Source organism: Halyomorpha halys, unplaced genomic scaffold (assembly GCF_000696795.3).
Source record: "Halyomorpha halys isolate HHAL.00 unplaced genomic scaffold, Hhal_1.1 Scaffold91.1, whole genome shotgun sequence".
Lineage (NCBI taxonomy): Eukaryota > Metazoa > Arthropoda > Insecta > Hemiptera > Pentatomidae > Halyomorpha > Halyomorpha halys.
In genome coordinates, this window is record NW_027110755.1 from 2,255,816 (window position 1) to 2,279,855 (window position 24,040).

Here is a 24,040-nt window from a genome sequence, read left to right on the forward strand (position 1 = left end):
TTTTTTTCCGTTATAGTTCTGACAACTCATAAGTTATATATATAATAAAAGTCCACAGTACTTTAGATATTTTGGTAGAAAGCTAGCACGGATGGCGATCAATAAAGCAACAAAATAAAATAATTATTATTTAATGCTAACCTAAGTTTCGCTCCACTTTGCAGGGCTTCGTCATGGCTGCTCCTGATTAAAAAAAAAAGGTTGAAAAGATCAGCCCTAACGAAGCCCTACAAAGTGGGGCGAAACATGAGTTAACATTAAATGTTTTTTTTCTACGATTTGGTACCTTTATTGACCGCCATCCGGACTATCTTCTTACAATCGACTTCATACAATCAACTTTCTTCTTTCAATTTAGATACTTTTGTTCGGAACTCTTTGCATTATTTTCCATACCGAAATAAATTGCAATTTAGTAGTTTAATAATTTAGGAGAATGAGAGCCTTTTATAAAAATGGTGAGAGCTCGGAAACATTTTTGGACCGCTCAGCACGCTTCTTCTATCGAAAATAGTTAATATAAAAACTGATATCAAATAAACAAAAATGTCGAAACATGAAGTGAACAAGGAATATGGACGGTGGAGGGGAGGAGGTGGGAGAGCGATGCCAAGCAGCCGGGAGTCTGGATGATAACAAAGGATGCATTGAAACCGTTATCAGTCCTCTTAGGAACAAGAAACAGGTTGCTAAGAGCGTTTGTAGGTTAGATCCGTTTCATTTGTATACTATAAGATTCTTGGTTTAGCTTAAATGTATGAGCTTGTTTTATAACACCACAACTGAAAGTTTAAATCTCAAACAATGCCACTTGTTTTGGTAAACTGTTGTTCAAGTTTGCGAATAAAACTGGAATAAATAGCTGCATCGTGAACAACAAGAAAGTAAAATTTATATAAATTTTGAATAAAAAAAAATTGAAAATAGTCGCATTTGAAGCAATAATTAACGGCTGCAGTACCGCTAGACAACCGTCCAGTATTATTGTCCGCTATTAAAACACAGCATAAGACTTTCTAAGACATTTTTAAAGATCAGACAAAAATTCATCACATCGCTGTTCTCTTGTCATAACATCCTTGTGTACTCACGCAATTGCAAATAGAAAGGGTTATTCTACATTATATTTCTGGCAGGGGTCATCTTTATAAAACCGAATTCTAACCCACGCTGTGCTAGAAAACCGATCACGCTGAGTGATCCTACAAATCATGGACGCGGAAAGAATGAGTAAAAACTCAAATCCCAAAACAAATGAAAGATAATATGAAATATCTGTACCTCAGAATATGACTATTTTGACGAAGATGTGGTAAATGAAGCAATGTAAAAAAGATGTACAAAAATCAAACTAGAGGCCTGTGTGTGAGCTATCGGTCCGTGGCTGTAACGGAGTGAGATGACCCGTTACGCCCAGCAGTGTACCATCATCCGCCCCGTCGCTCCATTTCATACATCGTTTACTGACGCCAACCTTGAGGGATAGTCCACTCCGGCAGGGCTTTTAACTTGCCAACATAACGCGTCCTTAGAACATATACAAAAAAAATGAAATCTTCTTTTCATTATTAATGTTACCGATATTACTTCAATACAGTATCATTCCACCATAAATTTTGGTCTACTGGTATAAAAACAATCTATTTCAGATGGACGAAATTAAAGTGGGTAAAAAGAGAAAATCAGCGAGATTTGGCCTGGGAGTGGGTTACACCCAGGACTACACACCATATATCATTCAAATTGATTGAAGAAAGTAAGAAATAAGACGAAGGTGTAAATCTGAGGATAAGTCAATCATTACACTTTCAACAAGATTAAACATTAAATTTAACTTTAAGCTACTACTAAGTTAACAAGTATGACAACTTAATACCTGCCATGTTCAAAAAAAATGTCTTCAAGAACTACTGTATGTTTATCACATATTACCAACCCAAATGATCCACTTAAGAAATGCACTACAACACCGGCGACCGGACCGCATTTACGATTATATATCCCCTTATTAAATTTAGACCCAGTATAGACATTCTTATCTTGTTCTGTCCTTAGCACTGATGAAGGCTAGAAACTCTAGCCAAAACGTTGGCACAATTAAATAAGTTACACCAACTTATTAGTGTTTCATTTTGACCGCATCCCCTCAACCATCTTCTCCTCGTACAAGTCATCCACGGTCAACTATCTCTCATAATTATGGACATTTTTTAAAGTGAAAAAAAATAAACATAATGAGTAGCTCTTATTATTGTGTTTACTATTATTCTTACATGTAAACACAGATATATGATAATAATGACGATACTAAACCCAGATTGTAAAGATATATAGAACACTAAAAATGAAATATAAAAATATGCACAAATGATGTGTTTTTTTTTAATATATTAGTTTTCATTACTTTGCCATTATAAAATAATCAAATTTTGTAAAAGTGTGATGAATTTTGCGGACCGGAAAAATGTCCACGGAGGGCCGAGGATAGGCCAACCCTGGATTATAACGACGTCCTAAAATACTCACTCAATATACTCCATTTTGAGTCGAAAAAGAAACACCTTTTATTAAGGTACTGGTATGGTATTTCCCAGGAAAAAAACATTAACTGGCCCATGTGGGAACTAAACTCTTACTGCTTCGAACCGGGCGCTCAGGGACCAACAAGATCTTACCTTATTTAGATCATGTAATACAACACAGTGAAACGTATCTTGATGGGAGATTTTATTAAAATACCGGAAAACAAGATACAAATCCAATGCTTCGAACCCACTAGTACGGAATCCCTCCATTCCGGACGCGGACACATATTTTATTCCATATATTTTATCCACTTACCATTACACTATAGAAAAAAAATCATTGAAAAATGTATGTATTTACAGACTCATGAGGCCAGTACTAATTTGTGAGTCATTTAATTACTTGCAACTTTTTTTTGGTAAATATATAAGAGCATTTACGAAAATTTATATTAAATAAGAAGTATGGATTACGTATTTTATGTAGGTATGCATGTGATAATTAAAGCCTTACCTTCTCAAAATTTGTTTTATATTTCAATCCCTAACATGAAAACCTTTAACAACACTGATCTGATTTTCACTGGGTCAGAACATTGGCATGTAATAATTATTTTAACGTATTATTTTTCTGATCTTCCAGTTTTTCTTTATGTAACCTAAGTCTAGAATTTCAAATAGAATGATATACTTGTTTATTATTATTTTTTTTAAAGATTATAATAAAAAATAAAAGTGTACAACGAATTAACATTGGGCACTTCTTTGATCCGACGTGTCCTAAATATGTATTCGCATGTGTCACAGATTGTAGTGAAACCAAACATCTGCCCTACAGTAATGTAGATACCTCCAGTATTTCAAGATTTTAAACGTTATTCCAGAATTTTGGTTATTGTATGATTATTTCGGTGTTTTGTGACAAAATTTATTTAATTCAATGCTTAAAACATCTAACAATTATTTCAAGAAATAAACACAGGTAGTTATTTGTTAGAGGCTATTTAATCAATGAACTATACGCAAAACTTTTTATCGTGATCAATGCTTTGATCATAACTATGTACTTAACATGGGCCAAAATCTTTGTCGGCTGGAATCAAACATAATTATGTAGTAACTCGCACTCCTCGAGTAACGGAACAATGCAATAGAAAACCATTATTCAGTAAAAAAATTAAAAATATAATTAAACCTCTGTGTCTTGAACTCTGCCAAGGTGATTAATAAAAACGAGAAATTTATAGTTGTAAGTTTGAATAAAACGAATAACATCATATATTAAGCTAGTGGAAATTTTTACGACATTTTATTAGGTTAAAAAATGAAGATATATATCATGATACAGAATTGTTACTTCCTAGCACTACACTAATTTTACGAAGGGTGGAAATTAAATTATTGGATACAATACAATAAAATGTTTACAGCTGGGAGGAGCTATTAGGGATGAGAAAGACAAGTTCACCTTGTCTTGGCCGAGACATGTGGACGGCCCACACCGGCCTTGCTAGTCGGCCATCGACCTCTCCAATCGCTTCTACCACACAGCACTTCAGCAAGGGAACAGTATAAACACTAAAATGTTCATCTTTCATCAGCGACTAAGAATAACATCAATGAAGCTAGAGTATCCACCATTCACTGACCATCAAAATGAAATCATTCTCCATATCAAATCTGGTTAACTAAGACGTCTTGACCCATAAGTTAAGCAATAATGAAACACAACTAAATTGTTTTATTTCTACCCAGACCACTTCCACGTAATTCTCGTTAATGGGCTAAGAATCGACCTCTTCTCTGAATAACATTTACTCTAGACACATCCTAGTCATGCAAAATTGATCTAATCAATCTTATTAGAGGAAAGCAAAGTAATAGTCAGAAATCTGTTAACCCTCAAGGTATTTTCCTTGCTCCAATATTATTCAACTCTAAATAATTTAGCAAGTTGGGAAAACGAATATGTATTGTTTTGGATTTTTTGTTTTCCCACCATATCTGTAACAGTTCAACAAGATATTCGCAGGTAAGTTTGACTGTTTCAAACACAAACCTAGATAGATAACGTAATCGTTTAAGTTTACGGTCCCAAATCTTTTGAGCCACTAATACGTAAGGCCAAACTAAATAATATACATTTCGAAAATATGATGGGTGTACACCGACACACAGTTAGTTAAGTTACGCACATTTAATGTGATTATTACTATCTACAATGAGTCCTAAAAAAAAAAAAAAAAAGAAAGAAATAAACACAGAATACAGCATCTAAGTCATAAGAAGCTTTTAATATATCAAAATCCATAATGGAGAACATTTTTATATTCTATTGGATTCTAATGGAAGAGAATAACACCCAAGATATATTTTGGAAAGAGTTAACTGGTGATAGTTGTAGTACAAGAGAATGTTTCACTGTTCAGTGACAGATTCTCAGATTGCTAAGGGAAGCTTTAATCCCGCACCTACTCATAGTAACGTTCGAACAGCTTTAATCCGCACCTACTCATAGTAACCTTCGAACAGCTTTAATCCCACACCTACTCATAGTAACGTTCCAACAGCTTTAATCCCGCACCTACTCATAGTAACGTTCGAACATCTTCAATCCCGCACCTACTCATAGTATCGTTCGAACATTCCTTGGTTAGGATTCAAATCATGGGCAGTTGTCCGAATCCCACCAACCTGACTTTCCTGAAGACCTTTTCTTATTTTTACTCTATTCCATCGAATCCAGTAGCGTCCTCTCATGATAGTTCTGATTAATCTTAAGAATCAAAAACTCGAAATACTATGTTACTTTTCACGAAAATCTATTTAAAACTTCCACCTCTGCAGTAGTTAAATAAAAAAAAAAAATAATAAAAAAAAAGTGAAGAGCAGATGATAGATTATATAACTCGAATTCTTGAATGAAACCTATTATGTGTACAGAAGTAATTATGTAGGTAGCACTAGTATTAATAATGAAATAACCTATTTAATTGATCATTTTTCTTAATTATAATCAAATTACCAACAATAAAGGTAGGTTACATCACAACTATCTCTATTAGTACTACATACAAAACAACCCTACGATCACATCAATTAATACTTGAAATAATCTAGTGTAAGCTTTTAAACACAGCAAACAGGTTAAAGTGAGAAGTGAATCATTGATTTTCGGATTAAGTCTTATGTCTTCTAGGGTGGCGAGATGCCTTGGCTACGGGACTGGTGATGATGGAAAAATGTATTGGGTTGACCGTTCATCGTGAACTAGAGCTTCAAAGGAAGCCAAAGACCGAAGTTTCCCTTGAGCTTGGTGACCCAACCTCACCAGGAGGAGGACATTCGGAGAAGAAATATTTGAGGGGGGATGATTGGCAATTGTATGGACGATCCCTCTTTCTTGACTCACTGGAGGTATCCTTCTATGGGTAGGATTTGGTCAATGTGCCACTTGAAATATTTACCATTACTTTTCATTTCAAAATGTAGGTCACCAAGTTTAGTCACAATCACTTCAAGTACCCGTTTCTCGGTTGCTTCGATGTAAGAACGAAACATGAATCGATCTCCAGTGGAAAAGTTGCGGATAAATGGTAAACAGCTTATTAATAGCCTCTCTGTCATCCTGCTCTTAAAATCTGGCTTTACAAGATACAGTCTGGAGCGAACTATTCTTCACAGAAAGAGCAGAGATGAAGGCTTGTGGTTGTTATGGTGTGGGATATTGCTCCTAAAGTTTCTAGCATTCTTTTAAAAGTTTGAACATACGTTCGGTCTGCCCATTGGTCGAAGGATAGTACACTGCTGAGGTACAATGAAATAGAATGTCTTGTTTTTTAAAAAAATGAAAGTATTTTGAACGGAATTGTCGTGCATAAAATTACTTGAAAGTACTACTTAGGTAACACTAAATTGAGCAAATGTATTTTCAAGGATATCAGCTGTGGCTCGAGAAGTAGTTTAATTTGTGATCGCAACTGTCATCCATTTGGAGTATGCGTCTACGATTATCAGCAAGTCCTTCCCAGGTGCTAAACATTAGTCAATATGAATTCTATCCCATGGAGCATTTGAGTATTCCCAGAGATGCGAACGAAACAGAGAAAACATTTTACAACTTTGCAGGCCGGTAGGACATAATTTGGCCATCGTTTCTATGGCTTGATATTGAAGACTTAATAGATGAGAGAGTGAAACACGCCTTTCATTTCATGTATGAGGAAGGAGTTCTAACAACGTTCGACGAAGTCTTGGTGGGATAATCACTCTATGTCTAAGTATGAGACATCCATCAAAGATTTTATATTTTGTTTTCCTTCCCTTACGGCCAAGGGACTTAAGATCTTTGCCTTATAAGAAGATTCTTCGGTTTTCAAAGTTCTGACTGCTCTAGAAAGGAAATCGGCATTGCAGTTCTGATCAACTGTTTTTAGTTCTGGCCTTGTATTTTATACCATAATTGAAATTAACAAGGTAATTTGCATAGTTGTTACAATGGGAGAGCGTGAATTGTAAGAAATGGATTCACTATCAGTCTATGTGGCAAATTTACGAGCATAAAGGTACTCGAAGATTTTACAGCCTAGACAATAGTTAGTGCTTCGCGGTCCACTTGTGGGTAACACTTCTCAGTGGAACTTAAAGCTTTGCTGGCATATCTGATTGGAAGCTCTGAGCAATCAGGCATAATACAGCAGAGCAGTGCTCCTAAACATACGGGGCTAGTATCTGTGGCGAGGGTTAGAGGAAGTTTCATGTAATCTACCGAAGTCATCTTCTTTTTCAGAAGATAATAAAAGTTCTTGGCGGATTCAGTCCATTTAAATTTTGAAGAAGCAAGCATTGCTCTGAGCATTCGCCGTAAATAATGATTCTAGCTTTCAAAAAAAAGGAATCTTCAGATGTCGAGTAAACAATGACAAGATCATAAAAATTTCCGGCGTAGTCGAGGTTATACAAGACCTTTTTGATACATCGTTGCTATTTAGCAGGAATGCTGGCAACACCATATTGTGCGCACGAAGGTCTGATCGGCCCATGAGTTGGTGTATTCAAAGTCATGACTTCACAAGATTCTTCATTGCAAGGCAGACGCATGAAAGCATCTGTCATATAGTCGCAACCTTAATTTTTGAACAGTTCTTCAACACGAAAAATTGGATATTCATCGACGACCAGTTGTTGATTGCGTGTGGTTCTGTAGTCAACGGTTATACTCATTCTGCTACCTTTCATGACAATACGAGTAGGTGAGGCTCCAATGAGAAGTCTGAACTTGTTGGAAGAAACTAGAAATCAATGTTCTTGATGATCTCGTCAGCATAAGCATCTAGGAGTGCGTATGAAATTCGTCTTGCAGTAGCAAAAATGGGTCGATGATTGTCTCCCAAAGTAATATTTACTACAAAAGTACCACCTGTTTCACTGAATATGTCGCTATATTTAAGTAAATGTTCGTCTAGGCAATATCAGTATTTGAAGAGGAAATTTTAGCGATGGGAGAGGGAATTCTTAAAATGTAAGTAAATAAGCAAAAACGTCGATCCATTCGCAATCATAAATACTGTCTGTCTCCATCAATGTCACATATAAATTTAGAATAAACGTACGACCACAAAATGTGACTGTGAGAGAACCAATACAGTGAAACCAGGTATTACATACAAGACAAAACAGTTCGGTTGGACGGTAGGAATTGCTCAGAAATTTTGGGAAATATGGTATTGTGCTCCTGATCATGAAATAAGCACCACCTGTATCTATCTCCATTTCAATCACTGCATTGAAATGTTGTGGTGGTAGGGGTTTCGTTTTAAGTTTCTTTGTCTTATTTTATTTTTTCAGTTTAGGCGCGTACACAATGTTTAGTTAGGTTAGGTTTGTACACAATAATTGTCAATTGGTCTGTTCGAAATTCGACAACATAAATTATGCCCTCGTGTCATTTTAATGTTTGAATTACTAATTATATACCTGTAATCAACCTCTTACAAAGATCGAGTAAGATTTCTTGAGTTTACTGTATTTCTTGATCACGTATAACTTCATGACAGTGATCTACTTGCAGCTATGAAAATATATATATATACAGAGTAATCTCGGAAATCCGAACTTCGGAACTTTAAACACTCCAGTAATCCGAACTGGCGTAAAAAAATTAATAAAAAAAGTTACTTTTTTTGAGAAAACTGAGCAAGCAATAACATTTTTGTTTTCATAAAAACAAAAGTTCACATGTATAAAGGACATTTTTAACTTCCAGATCTTTTATTCAGTGTTTGGAGGGGCATACAAGTATTAAAGCTGCACACTTTAATTCTTAGTTTGCCATAAATTTTAAATGCCAATCGTGGTCAGCTTCGAAGATTGGACGAAGAGGAGGGGATAAACGTGTGAATAAAAAATTTGTTGTTTCTACTGCAAAATTTCTAAAATTAAAGGATCGTAGAAGCTTTACAACTAATACATAAGATATAGAAAGTATTACAATCGGGGACATCGATACCAACGCGGTCTTCAATCCCTGACAGTCCTATTTATACCAATGAATGCGTGGTTGATTCCAGACTAATTCTTGAGAGTTCTCAGAGAAAACAGAAGTTCTTAAGCTAAATAATATAATCTTTCGACTTAAAAAAAACAGGCTTTATTGGTGTGACAACTATCGAACAATACTGAGCAGTAAGGTAATATAATAATCGGATAATAAACATATCAGACGATAGTTGGTTAGTAGAAAATCATACATTTTTGCAAAGACTAAATAATCCACCATGAGGAAGTAGGTGAGGGAGTGGGGTCCAAATCCATGAGGCCCACTCAAGATGGGACTCCTCAACAGTATCTAATCAAAAAAGTTTTAATACTGATTAGTTATCCTACATTCATAAAATTTTGATTTAAAAATAAATTTCGGGCACTTTTAACTGTAACATCTATTTTAGTTTTAGGCTGTCTTAGTTAGACTTGGTATTATGTATGCACTCTCTAAAAAGATATTGATCAGTATTAATAAGCAATTAGTGCCAAAATCCCTGGAACCCAAGTTATCAGGAGTACTTACCAAAAGGAGACAACAATTCTGTTGAACAATTATATGCAAAAAGAAACATTCCAATCTATAATAAACAATATCATGTACCCTATTCTTAATCTTCTTGCAGTGTAAACAAGTTAATAAATATTTATGTGCTTTATGGTTTAAAGAGAAAAGAAAGTATCAATTAAGTCTGATTAAGAAATAACATGGAATTTTACAGGACAATTCAACCTTTCGCAGAAAAGAATACACAAAGGGTACTGTGAATAACTGTAGTAACTAAGAAACGTTTGAGCTCTGCTAGTAATGTTATGAAAACAATCCCTCAATAATTTTTATTAAATTATACTATATATAGGGATTTGAATTGATATATAACTGAAAAAAATAAAAAAAATTAAATATTGAGTAGCAGACAGTAGATGTCTACAAGATAAACTGAGGTAACACAAGAATGTAAACCATAAAATCAACTCTTGATCTTATGGTTTACATTGGTAATAATAATGAGAAATTTTTATCTGGAAGTAGTATTAAACTAATTTCTGAAGACATAAAGGAAGCTTATCGCTTACATAGAAAAAGACGTTGTAAATTCACCAAGCAGTGTTTCAAGACATTATTTGAACTGAACTTTTGTTTTTCAGGTGTAAGTTTAAACTATGAATAATTGAAATAAATATAGCAGTTGAAAAATTTAAATGATTAGAAGAGTATCGAAAATTCAGAAGTAATCAATGTCACAGCAAAAGAGAATCCATGAAAATTACAAATTTACATAAAAATAGCTATTAAAAAAAGATATAGATGCTGGATTGGTGTGATTAATACAGATTGAAGCAGAATCCATTAATTCATAAATAAATTAGTAATAACAAGTAATTTTTGATGGTTCACATTTTATATTGGTTTTTTAATAATTTAAACTTACCACAATTGATGATTAGACGAATTAAGAAATAATAAAACATGCATCAAACTATTATATCATAATATTAGGTTAATAAAGTAAACAAAAGTAAAAGTTAACAAAATCAAACACATGTTTCAATCAAAACTAAAGGTTTTATAATTCATTTCTTAAAAATTTCTAAATCAATTCATATTCTACATGGTAAAATTGAGCCATTTCATGAGCCCCAATAAAATATATATATATCCTATGTACCCTTGAACAACTGCTATTTAACAGGTCGAATATAGAGGGAGGAACTAGTTGCCCTTTTTGCCAACATCTGACAGTGACCTAAACGTTTCCGTCACAAACTAATCTGAGTGAAAGAGTCAAGATTCATTTCCAAGAGGACCATTGAAAATGCTCTGCCCCAGCTGGGAGTCGAACCAGGGACGGACCAAATAATAAGCAAACTAAGCAATCATGTTGGGTTCCAGACAGCAGAGATCCCCTGAGGGGCTCAAATTTTAAAATATCTTAAATTAAAAATTTGGAAATCACAAAAAATCCTTTCACAAATATAAAAGTCCAGTTTTAAATGTACGGCCTTGTAGATATATTTTTTAACTGTTTGTATGAATTTTATTGGAACATATTATCTTGGAGAAAGGACTCCTTACATGTTTACAACTTAAGGCCTTCACATTACTAGATCTGCTCCTGAATTGAACCTACATTGTCCTGAACCCAACAATGCTCTGGTATAAAAAGCAATACAATAATGCCAGTGATTTAATGAGCTTATAATTATATAATTCAATACTACTGTCAACTATTTAATAAATATGAATTAAATAAAATAAATCCTTGAGGAAAGCAGTTATGAAAATAGGAACATGATGTCATGAGATTTGAAGAATCAATTATCAACAATAAAATGCTTTATTCACAATCTTATTACTGTGCTTATAAATAAAAAAAAAAAAAATGCTTACCATGTCCATTATTGGATGAGTGTTGATCACTGTCTTGTCCTTGTGTAAGAATGATCTGCGATTCCAGTTCCTGTAATTCTGCTTGCAACTCACTTAACTTAGAATTTGATTTTTTAACTATGGTGGCTACATCTGACAATGACTTCCTATCTCTAGCCACTTCTCGTAATTTTTCTGCTCCTTCCTTAATTTTAAGTTCTTTGCGAATTTCTCTTCGAATATGCTCTTTAAGTTCTTCCAATTTGTAAGGAAGAGCAGATTCAGGAAGAGACTCCGTTTGGAACCCATATTTGTGACTTAATTCATACAACACAGGATGCCGAATGTAATCCCCCTAAAGAAATAAAAATATATACAAATTTAGTACAAAACTAAAATATCTTGACTTCTAAGGACTACTTTGCAAAGCATAAGCATTACGATAATTATGTAACACAGACAAAAAAATAAATTATTTTGTTTCTTAATATTATGACACCTACATAAGAATAAGTGATAAGGATACCAAACTATGTTACATCGATATCAAATAAAGGAAGCATTTAAAAAGTGATTACACAGAAGCAAAGTAATTTTATAGCATTTTCAAAAAAACTATCACTGCATAGTAATAATTTATCTTCTTACAATATTTTAATATACATTCAGAAAATAAAATTATCACTCATCATGAAGTATGTATAAAAGTGGAATCAGCATTGAAATATCTATTTCATAGCATAAAACTTTGTACCAATAATTCAATAATGTAAAAAAGAAATCATAGAAATAAAGGAAACATTATATCATTTAAGATGTAGAAAAGTATGAGACATAATGTATACAACTGAAAACCTAGCAATTAAATAAACTGAAGATCAACTACTAACACTGAATATACATATACATGGATATTAGCATAGTTTAAAAAGGCCGTATAGTGCTAAAATAAAATGTGTGAATCAAGCAAGTTTAAGATAAAATTTCGGACATGCAAAAATTGGAGAAATATCATTAATACTACAGAAAAGAAGTACTACTACAAAAAATTAAATGGTGTGATATCATTACTCAGGGCATGCTGCATACTAGATGAAATTTTCTCTGCCATTCGACTCACCGTCCCAAAAGATGTTCGTTGCACTTCAAAACAGTTACGCCCAACAGAAGTATTCAATACATTTCTCATGAATATATTCATTCCCCAAAAATAATTCAAGAAAAGACCAACTGTAAGGAGAGCGGGATGTGATAAGCCATTATGGTGAGTCGAATGACTTCTTTTAGGTTTCTCTGACCATATCATTCATCATGGTTATTCATAGTATCTGTTAACATTATTGGGGCATTTAGAAATTTAAATCATTTAAAACAATAAATATTTCATGGGTAGGATGACAGCTAGAACTCAAACAACAATTTAGAATATCTACCAATTAACTACGTAAACAGACCAAAACTTTTGTAAATAGATAAAAATGACGGGAACAGGACCTATACTTACAGTGACATAAAGAGATTTGTATTTCAGGGGCTTCACCTTATAAAGAATCATCACAGTCCGGGAGAATAATTTAACACCACACCTCACATCATGGCAAAATAGTTACTGAAAGCTAAAAGAAACATTTCCACTTCAAAGGATCCCATCCCCTCTCCCCTCCAATGTTCTTATCACAATTATCTTTCTCAACTCTTCAAACAATTACCGATTTCCTCTTATTTCATTGTATTCTTTTCCCATGCAAGTTCTTTCCCATAGGTAGATCGGGGAAGGATACTGAATACTTGAGAGATGGATTATGTTTTTTCTTAAAACATCAAGAATGATACAATGAACATATCATAAATTAATAGTATCGATGATGATGAATAATTATTGTATCAATAGTAGGTTTGACATTCAGGCATTAGAAGACACACACAAACTGTCACCAAAGAAATTTAATTTCATTATTAAGAGGACTAGTAAAGAAATATTTTACTAAATGGAGGAAAATATTAATTTATTAAAATATATATGATTACTTGTATATCAAGATTAGAATAAAGTTAAACATGAATCCACACATGGATAAGCAATCAGGCATACTCACAGTTACATAAGAAGCTTTGAAGTTATAGAGTACATTTTTAAGCTGTAAAATACGAATGATAAAACAAATTGTTAAATACTTACTTGATAATAACTGTAGTCCGCCATCTTAATATAAGGTGTAGCACAATACATACAGGGTGAATTACAATTCAAACATATAAAACTCCGAAATGCTCATACAATTTAAAAACATGAATAAGTCATAAAGAAAAAAGACCGCCAAATATCACTTCATACGTAGAATACAAATTGAGGTTAAACTGACACATCACACCAAAACCATCTTCCACTCCACAATCTTACCGACTGATTGAGCTAACAGCCAATAGCCTTTCAAGAAGCATTCATTTCTCATTTAACTCCAGGGGCTTTCCTATTGGTCCATATTTCAAAGCTATATCAATTAGCTCAGTGTCAATTATTTTACACTGATGAATATAAACGTTTTTTAAAAAAATATATAATGAAAAAATACTTTCTATCTATTTCATTGTTTACTTATAAATTGTGTTTATAATTAAAATTATTATCAATGCTATCTGAATTACAGCAACAAGTGTTAAGTTGTTTGATGCAGATAAATTAAACCACTCATTCCACCAGTTATGAGTCACGTATGTGTTGTGTTATTGGTTGATAGTGAACATCAGTTTTTATGTCAACCTTTTGAACTGTGTGGTATTCATTTTGATAATGCTATTTTCCTTTTAGATTCCTTTTAAATATCACCATTTTATGATGGAAGTTCAGTTTCTTGGTTTTTTAATGAAAATTTATATTTCGTTCATTTTTGTAGTGTGTTTATAAATAAGTATGATTTCCTAGAAGTTCTTTGTTTAGTTTATGTTGTAATGGAAGGAAACAACTTACCCTCTGGGCCTGTTCCATTGCCCCGAAATAGAAATATGACCAAGACACCTGTTCCTCTTCCCAGGACAGTTGTAAATATTACAAATTTGGAAGCTCTTACAGATGAAACATCAACAGTTGATAATGAGAATATTAAACCATCTAAGCCTCCATTACTTCATCCAAATACTATTCGCAAGAGTTTGAGAAGAGTAACTAGTAATGTGCAAGAAAAAAGTAATGCTGTCTTAAACTCAGCTAAAAATGTAAGCTCCAAAATGGAAACTTCAGTACGTAATATTTTGGGTAAACGCCACACAGTATTGGGTGTTGAAGAGCCATCAGAGAAGGATGGTGATACTGACAAACACCGGTGTCTTTCCCTTCCTTCTGATGATATTTTTAGAAATATAAGTTTTGATTCTCCACTGTCTGAACCAGAAGATATTTTTGATTGTCCTTCAGTATCATCTAGCCCACCATGTTATCCGCCTCCACCTTTACCCGATGAATCACTTTATGATGAGATTCGATCAAATCAATCAGTGTTTTCTGGAAATTTATTTACTTCTTTGCCATCCCCTGAATTGTCAGTTGCTAGTAATAGTAGCTATTATGAAGAAATTCATAGATCGGAAAGTGCTAATGGTGCTTCTAATTCGTATGCTTCCTCCAGTGAGTTGGAAGATTCCAAATCTTTTAATTATTATGATGTTCCTTTTGCTCTTGCCAAGCAAAGAGGCCATAGTTATGAAAATGTTGCAATTGAATATTTACCTACTGAGTCTTCCCAAAATATATATAGTGAGGAACCAGCTAAACCTAGAATATTCAAAAAACCTATCATTTGCCCATCTAGTGAAGTGAGTTCAGTTTGTAGTACAAATATTTTAACTAATTCAAACTATGAGAACTGGCAAATATCTGCTTCCTTGCGCAGCATGTCTACTAAAAGTAAGAGATCATTTGCTACAAAATCAGTAATAGATGAATTTGACCCTTTGTTTGAAGGGCGAACCTCTAGAAAAGAAAAGGAAGATAAATTAAAAATACACCTTGATGCTAAAGATGTTTTTCATGGTAAGAATGAGTTACAAAAATCACCCACTTCTCCTGCTATGCTTGATATGCATTCATCTACCTCATTGGTAGCCAATGATTCTGGTGAATATTTCTTGTACCATAGAGGCGCTGCTAATCAATGTTTGCTAGGAATAGAAGATGTTCCAAAAGAAATTCCTGTACTTACACAAGGGAGAAAGAAGAGTAGCTTGATTAGATGGAGTAGTATGAAACGTGCAATAAAAATGGTTGCTGATGCTGCAGCACCTTGGTCACCTGTTATGTCAAGGAAAAGCCAAAAAGTGCGAGAAGATGGACAAAAAATGTCCTCTCTATTGCATAATGGCTATATTTTTAAGTCACCATCTAATGGAGAAAAAACCAAAGATCTGTTGAAAAAGTGGTGCCAAATAGCTGATGGAAAAATTACTTTGACTGTTGATAAAAATGGTGGGAATAAAGAAGTGATTGCTTTAGATTCAATACTTAGCATTCAAACTGTTCTGGACGTCAAATTAAGGTATTAGTTTAATATCTTTCAATCTGTAGTTAATTTTGAGTTGTGCTAATATTTAATAACTTTTAAATATAAGAAGATGGTCAGGGTTGGGGTCAAAAAAAGAACAAATTGCTTATAACTATTTTAATGTCCGATGTTTCGCCCCACTTTTCAGGGCTTCATCAAGGCTAAATGATACAAAAAAAAAAATCAGAATATTACTACAATAAGGTAATTTAAGCTAGGATAAATATTATGTAAAAATAAAGTGATAAGAAATTATATATAAATAAAAGGAAGGAAGACATAAAATAGTATCAATATAAAATAAACTTGAATAAACAATGATAAGAATAAAAAATAAGTAACAATAGCAAGAGTTATTTAATAATTTAACAGAGACAATATTTAAGAGTTATTATTCTTTCAAGACGTTTATTTAATCTCTACTTTCTTCTTTTTTTATTTTCATATTGTTTTTGTTTTATGTATGTCTCCTGTACTTTTTTAACTATATATTTTACGTATTTTTTAAAAAATTTTACTCTTGTTATTGTTACTTATCTTTTATTCTTATCATTGTTGATTCAAGTTGTTGTTGTAAGCTTAAGGGCGTAAAACCCTGTTTATTCAAGTTTATTTTATATTGATACTATTTTATGTCTTCCTTCCTTTTATTTATATGTGATTTCTTATCACTTTATTTTTACATAATATTTATCCTATCTTAAATTACCTTATTGTTGTAATATTCTCACTTTTTTTTTTGTATCTTGTTAGCCCTGATGGAGCCCTGCAAAGTGGGGCGAAACGTCGGACATTAAGAACTATTTGGTCTTTTTTTGACTGCAATCCTGACCATCTTATATTTAAATTTTTACGGTCAACTATATATACATATGTATTGAATTACTTTTGTTGATTAATGGTTAAAACAAAAAAAAGGTGGAACTTATTTCATACATGTATGATATAATGAATATCAACTCTCCTTAGGCCAAAGTAGAACCCCATCATTACACCTGTGAATAGTGAGTTATGTGCAATTCAGTTTTTCAAATCTACTTTATTTCCCTTTTTCTTTAATGTCTTGAATAGGAGTCAGTACTCTTGTAATAGTTGAAACATAAGCACTAAGAAAATTAGTTTTAGTTATTTGTGTGCTTCCCTCTGACTGCATCCCCCTCACCTCCAACCTTCTTCTTGTAAAATATCCATGTTCTACATCTAGTGCTTTATAGAGAAAAAAAGGTTTGAAAAACCTAAAATCCACAAAATTGCCCTCAATCATTATTCACCGGTGCCACATACCTGTTTAATAGGTTGGGTAAGTCTCCCAGATAAATGAGATTCTAACCATCATCCAATTTTTAACAGTTTGTAGAAATTTAAACATTAATTTTTTTATATATGTATATATAGTTGACCGTAAAAATTGATGTTTAGGAAGATGGTCAGGGTTGCGGTCAAAGGAGAAACAAAAATGGAAAATAAATAGTTGTAAACTATTTTTGTTTCTCCTTTGACCGCAACCCTGACCATCTTCCTATACATTAATTTTTTTTATTCTTCGATCTATTTTAAATTTATAGCTCTTGTTAAAATTGTTGATGTAGCTCATTAATTGTAGAGATTTTTCCGAAAAAACTAATTACTCCTGGAGAAGATTTATCCGTTGTTAATTCCACTAATAAGATCTGTGATATGAATGATGAATATGAAATGGTTTAAAATTGAATGATGGCTAATATAGACTTTTTTTTGTCACAATGGTGACATAGAATTGGTCTATGAAATCTCCTTGTTTTCATCTGGAACACTCTAAATAAAATTGCTGAAATTGAATCCACATAGCAAAATGTCTTCATTTAGGTAATGTTTTCTGATTGTGTTTCATCCAACTGTATTGCTATTTTGGTAATATTTCACAAGTATCACTCAATTGTGGGTAGGTGAGTACTCACTTATGCACACTAATCTATTGTTACGGGTTATAATCTACATCATTATTATTACTGCTTTAATGGGATTGCTCTCTAAGCTCGCTTAAGAGCTGAACAAAACCCAAACACCATCTTTTCTAGTTGTGGTCTAAATTTGCACTAACACTAATCACTATAGTGTTAGGTTGTTACTGACTACAATAGTGGACTTTTTTCTCATTACCAATAAAGAAAACAAACCCATCTACCATTTTGGCATTACTACATTAAAATCAGAGTAAATATGATCTGGTATTTCATGTTTTTCATTTCATTCATCATATTATTCGGTTTAGGTAAGTTTATTAGTTTGTATTGATTACTTTCTTACCATTGTTTTTGTGCCTATTTTCTCCAGTCCTCATTATTTTTAAATAATCTGTAACTAGATGTAACTGTGTATGATCTTTGGTATAAATAGAATAATTGTAACAAATTAAAATTTATAAGCGAATTTCTCTTTTAATATCATAATGAAACAATTCTTGACACTAATGAATGTATTCACAACCCCATCCTTCCTACACTAGTTGTAGTGGTTTCAACAATGCTCTTGTTTGTAGTCAATCATCAGGATTTTTATTATCTTATAATAACTTTAAACATAAATGTTATGTAATGTTTCTGCTCATTTTTTGAAAGGAAACAAAATATATTAGTTGGCTTTCATTCCTGAATGATAATAATTACATCCTCTCTTCCTATAAACAAGTTATCTTCAGTTTTTAATTTTAATAGTTAACTTTTCTATCAATTAAACTAATTAATCTATTGTAATTTTGTTAGTTTGTTTTATTAAAAACTTGTTTCTCTTTCTAGTTCTGAAGGAGAGCCTTTAATTTGTTGGGAGCTGAGTACAGTTGGAAGAATTAAACCTCACTTATTTGGATGCCCCTCGCCTACTGATTCTAAACTGTGGATGAGGACAATTTTAGAATCTTTAACAAATGTCTTTCCTGCTGCGTTAACAGTTGATTATATCCGTGCTGGTCAATGTTTTTTGAAGGTAGTCATGTCATTCAAGTATACAAGAACCTGAAATGTGCTAAACTCTCCAAGAATCATTGGTTTTATTCTAATTATATTCTTTTCTCTGATTTATTGTTTATTAAATCATATATTTGTATATTTTAGGAGGGTGTCAGTAGTGATTGGCATGGAGCCTGGATTCTTCTTTGTAACAGAACATTATACTACTGTCAGATTGAAGGAAAATCTAAGGATATAGATTTAAGAAAAGCTAGATGCATTGGTAAGTGATTACTTAGGAAAATCGAGAATTATTACTGTTGAAATATTACCTGTTTGTAAACTATAGTATGCCTTAAATTCAAAAGGTTAATCACTAGGCTCAGGATTTTCATGTAAAATGTATTGTTTACCAATTAAGATATCACCAGATTCTAACTCATTTTTTTTATATTTTAGCTCATTTAGAATCAATTTAAATAAACCTATTTCACTCCACATTTCTTATTATTTCATATTTTTATTTCCTTCAAACCTTGAATAAGGATACAGAACAAAAAAAATGTATTTAAATTCGACTAGCATTAGCTAATATGACATTGAATTTTTATCCCATGTTTTAAAAGTAATTTTCCATGAACATCCAGGTTTTTTAATTTTGTTTTTTTAATATTTCGAATAAATCAAAACTCATATATATCTTGGAACATTACAGATGCTTTTTTGTAGGATAATTAAATTGTCAAATAATATAAACTGAAAAGATTAGGAAATAATAATAAAATCTCTTTCAATTTAAGTGAAGATACAGTAAGGAATTATTATATTGATATTAGCAGCCAAAGTGGTAAGGAAAGTTGTCTGAGCGGAAACACCAGATATTTCATAGAAGATTTCATTTTTTTTTTAGAAGTATCAAATTGATGTTTTCACGGATATAACATTGCTTTAGAGGGTAATAGGAGTGATCTCAGAACCGCTTTTAGCTAGCCGTTACCAGGTATACCCCATTGATCAGTGACCCATCCAATACTGACTTAGTTGTAACATGGGAATTTGTTGAGTACTGTATTGCAATCTTTAACAGTTCTAGATCATATAACAGGGCTGTTAAGTGCCCCTAGTGAATTTATTTTCCGAAATCTATATCTCAATAACCATTTTACGTACAGATGTCCACTAGCACTTAAAATAAAGGTAATTTAAATCACTATAAAGTAGTTTATGACACGTTTCTTTGTAGGGTTAGTAGTTTTTATGATATTCACATATGAATATGAATTGTGCACATTGAACTATAAATCAATTAACTTGGCCAAATATCATAAAAACTACTACTCCTACGAATATAAATGTCATAAACTACTTTATAGTACTTTAAACTAGCTTTAATTTGAGTACTAATAGATATTTGTATGTGGAATAATTTTTGAGATATAGATTTCTCAAAATAAATTCACTAACTACTGATTTTCAGTGCATTGTTGATGAAATGTTGCTTTTTATAAAGCTAGATCTCTAATTTCGGGTATATTCTGGTTACTCTTCTTTGTGATACCAGGAATTGATGTGACTATCCTTAGTCCTCAATTTGGGACAACAGAGGCTTTTTGGAAATCAGGGTCCCTAAGTCATTACATACTCCCCTGAAGCAGGACGAGGACCAGTGTACAGGTCAACCCAATTTAAATGTACTACTTTCTTCCACAGAAGGTCTGTAATCTTTTTAGCTACTTTGGGAATTCACTAGCAGTATGGCTATAAAGTAAGAATTAGGGCACTATGGTTTGATCATTCCTCAAAGAGTGAGGTGGATTCCTGCGCCCATCTCCCTCTCTATTTAAATGTTGCAACAGTACCTTTCAAATGTATCCTTATGCATTTTTTTTTATCCAGGTTTATGTTTTATAATATTCATTTATGTATGTTTGCAGTTCTGGCTAACGATGAAGGAAAGTGTGAAAGTACCAGTGAAACTGGTTCTTACATAAAAATTCATTCAGTTGAAGATACTTTGTATATACAAATGGACAATGATAAAGAAACTAAAAACTGGCATTTCATCATCAAAGCGGCGGCTTTAAGAAATGGTACATCCTTGGAGGAACAGCAGCTTACAAAAGATTTTGTACCTGTCATTGTTGACAAGTGTATTAACTTTGTTTATGCCCATGGTAATATATCTTACTATCTGATAACTTGATATCAGCATATAACATTTTTTTTTTTTTTTTATGACTGATTTAATATATTGATTGTTTGAGAGTGGTTTTTATTTTAAAAATCTTCCAATGTTTCGGTCCTTTCCAAGAAGACCACCTTAATCATTAAATTGTTATAATTTATTAAATTATCATTTTTACAGACTAATGTGATTGCCCATGTCTTATTCAAAGTATTATTATATAATTTCTATCCAAAGTATCCTTGAAAAATTATTTTTCATTCTATTTTCTACATTTACATATGTAGTATTTGTTTACTACTTATATTAACATATAGTAGTTGATATTGTTATTAAACTAAATTAACTTTTTTTTTCTCAACCCGGTATTGTCATAACAGCATAGAATAGTAATGCTATAAAGGACCTTCAAAGCTATGTTTGGTAGATAGTGTAATAGAACTGTGATGGGCTTTCGGAGCTATGTTTGGTGGATAGGGTAGTAGCACTGTGAAGGAATTTCAAAGCTAAGTTTGGTATATAGGGTTGTGCTGTAAAGGACTTTCAGAGCTATGTTTGGTGGATAGGGTAGTAGTGCTGTAAAGGATTTTTAAAGCTATATTTGGTGGATAGGGTAGTAGTGCTGTAAAGAACCTTCAAAGCTATGTTTGGTGGATAGGGTAGTAGTGCTGTAAAGAACCTTCAAAGCTATGTTTGGTGGATAGGGTAGTAGTGCTGTAAAGAATCTTCAAAGCTATGTTTGGTGGATAGGGTAGTAGTGCTGTAAAGAACCTTCAAAGCTATGTTTGGTAGATAGTGTACTAGCACTGTCAAAGCTATGTTTGGTGGATAGCACTGTCAAGGACCTTTCACATGTCAGTAATGGATTATGGTGTCATGGGAACTCCGAGAGGATTCCAGGACTTACTCTAGATTGTTGATAAAACTAAATATTGGTATATATGAGAAGATGGTTGTTCTGGTCAAAGAAGAACAGAATTGGGCTGTGTGTAGCTGAGGGAGTTAAGCGACTCTCTCATGACTGCAAGCGGTGCTGGTTCGAATCCAGCCAGGGGGGTCGGCTCTTTTCATTTCCATGGAAAAGATTGAAAATGGTGGAAGTTGACTCCCCACCATGGTTAGAATACGTTGGTTACCTCTGAATAAGTAATAATAAGTTAAAACTTATTTATTAGTGCTAACGTTTTGGCCAGAATTTCAAGCCTTCATTAGGACTAAGATCATAAAACAAGATAATCCCAATGAATAAAAGGATATATTGAATAATTAGAAAATAACTAACGCTATGGATACATAATTAGTGTTAACAGACATAAATAGTTCTAAAGTGTTAAATGAAGATAAAGGCTGTATATATTTATAGATTTATGTATAGAACACATATTTTCTTTCTTTAATATAAGAAGATGGTCAGGGTTGAGGTCAAAAAAAGAACAAATAGTTTATAACTATTTAATGTCCTATGTTTCGTCCCACTTTGCAGGGCTTCATCAGGGCTGTTCAAAGCGATAGGTTAAACCGAACAGATATATATAGGTCTGTTTAATCTATCGCTTTGAACAGCCCTGCAAAACATCGTTCATTAAATAGTTATAAACTATTTGTTCTTTTTTTGACCGCAACCCAGATCTTCTTTTTATTTAATTTTTACGGTCAACTATATATATATATAAATTTCTTTTTCTTTGTTTTTCCATATTTTAATTTTAAATTATTATTATCATTATTATTATATTAAAATATTCATACTTCTTTGTTTCTTGGCATTATATAACTTTATATTTTTATTTCCTTAACTCTGTTATTTTACTTACATATTTGATTACCTACAAATATGTTTTATTATTTTCATTACTTTGTTTTTAATAATTTTTATTCTGTGTATATATTTACTATCTAGATTTTCATATATATTTTATTAATTGTTCTTTCCTCTTACTTAATTTTAACGTTACTCTTCTCATACAGCCTATATATATATTTATACATGTTCCATGCCATGAAAGGCATACTACATATATTATAAGTTTAGAGTACAAAATATTTGATTATATATAGTTTGTTACATTGATTATAACATTTTTAAAAAAAGTAAAGCAAAAACGAAAAACAAAACACATAATTAATTAATAATAAAAAGAAGGATAATAACAAAATAAAGTAAAGATAAAAAAGAAATGAGCTCTTTGTCAGTCATATAGTTTACATTCATAAAGTATATGTTTGAAATTGTGCACTTGCCCATCTTCGTCACACTTGTCAGTCATAATAATAAATCGTTTTAAGTAATATTTTGTATTACCATGTTCTGTTAGTAATTGTATCAATGAGTAATTTGTGCTCTGTATTTGTTTGTGATTATGTAATGTATTTGTGAAGACTAGGTGATTTATTTGAAGCATTCCACATTGTGTGTCCAGCAAGCAACGAGCTCATTGGTGATTAGATTTCTAATATGGGAGATAGGAGCCTTGCTGTATGAGGGCTGCATGGTTCCGCTGCTGGCTGCCTCTTTGGCCAACGAGTCAGCTCTTTCGTTACCCTCTACACCCGAGTGTCCTTTCGCCCATTTTACCTCCACTGATTTTTTAAAATACTGTAGTTGAAGTATTTTTAGTCTTATTTCCTCAGTCAATGGGTCGTGAATGTTTGTGTTATTAAGTGAGTGCAGAACATTCATGTTATCTGTATATAAGACTATATGCGAATGCTAGCTTGTGGCATTCTATTATATCTCCAAATCTATCAGAACCAGTCCGTGCACAAACTCCCATTGAAGTCCTGTACTGCTAGCCTATATCTTCTTATAACACTTGAACTATTAATGTTTACTAGCACTATTTATGTATCGATAATATTAGTTATTTTCTAATCATTCTATATATCCTTTTATTCATTGATTGTTATTTTGTTTTTTGTTCTTAGCCCTGATGAAGGCTACGAATTCTCGCCGGTCATGG

General features: G+C 32.5%; 2 protein-coding genes across 10 annotated transcripts in view; one reads left to right on the top strand and one right to left on the bottom strand.

Moving 5' to 3' along the window:
* Pkn (serine/threonine-protein kinase N) overlaps positions 1-13,859 on the bottom strand; it is a 113,066-nt gene extending 99,207 nt beyond the window's left edge. For 2 of the 9 annotated variants that reach the window (XM_067048902.1, XM_067048899.1), the window contains exons 1-3: positions 13,616-13,859; positions 12,557-12,764; positions 11,458-11,791 (exon numbers count right to left, since the gene is read on the bottom strand). In XM_067048902.1, coding sequence (XP_066905003.1) covers positions 11,458-11,791; positions 12,557-12,742 — 520 coding nt within the window. In that variant the 5' untranslated portion in view covers positions 12,743-12,764; positions 13,616-13,859. Of the gene's footprint in view, positions 1-11,457; positions 11,792-12,507; positions 12,765-12,940; positions 13,163-13,615 lie in introns of those variants that run through there. The other 7 variants (XM_067048901.1, XM_014414979.3, XM_067048906.1 and 4 more) reach the window with 6 other exon arrangements.
* A 255-nt stretch (positions 13,860-14,114) lies between these two features.
* RhoGAP15B (RhoGAP_ARAP and RA_ARAPs domain-containing protein RhoGAP15B) overlaps positions 14,115-24,040 on the top strand; it is a 28,448-nt gene continuing 18,522 nt past the window's right edge. The window contains exons 1-4 of the mRNA XM_014415033.3: positions 14,115-15,965; positions 18,746-18,932; positions 19,061-19,178; positions 20,830-21,069. Coding sequence (XP_014270519.1) covers positions 14,386-15,965; positions 18,746-18,932; positions 19,061-19,178; positions 20,830-21,069 — 2,125 coding nt within the window. The 5' untranslated portion in view covers positions 14,115-14,385. The remainder of the gene's footprint in view (positions 15,966-18,745; positions 18,933-19,060; positions 19,179-20,829; positions 21,070-24,040) is intronic.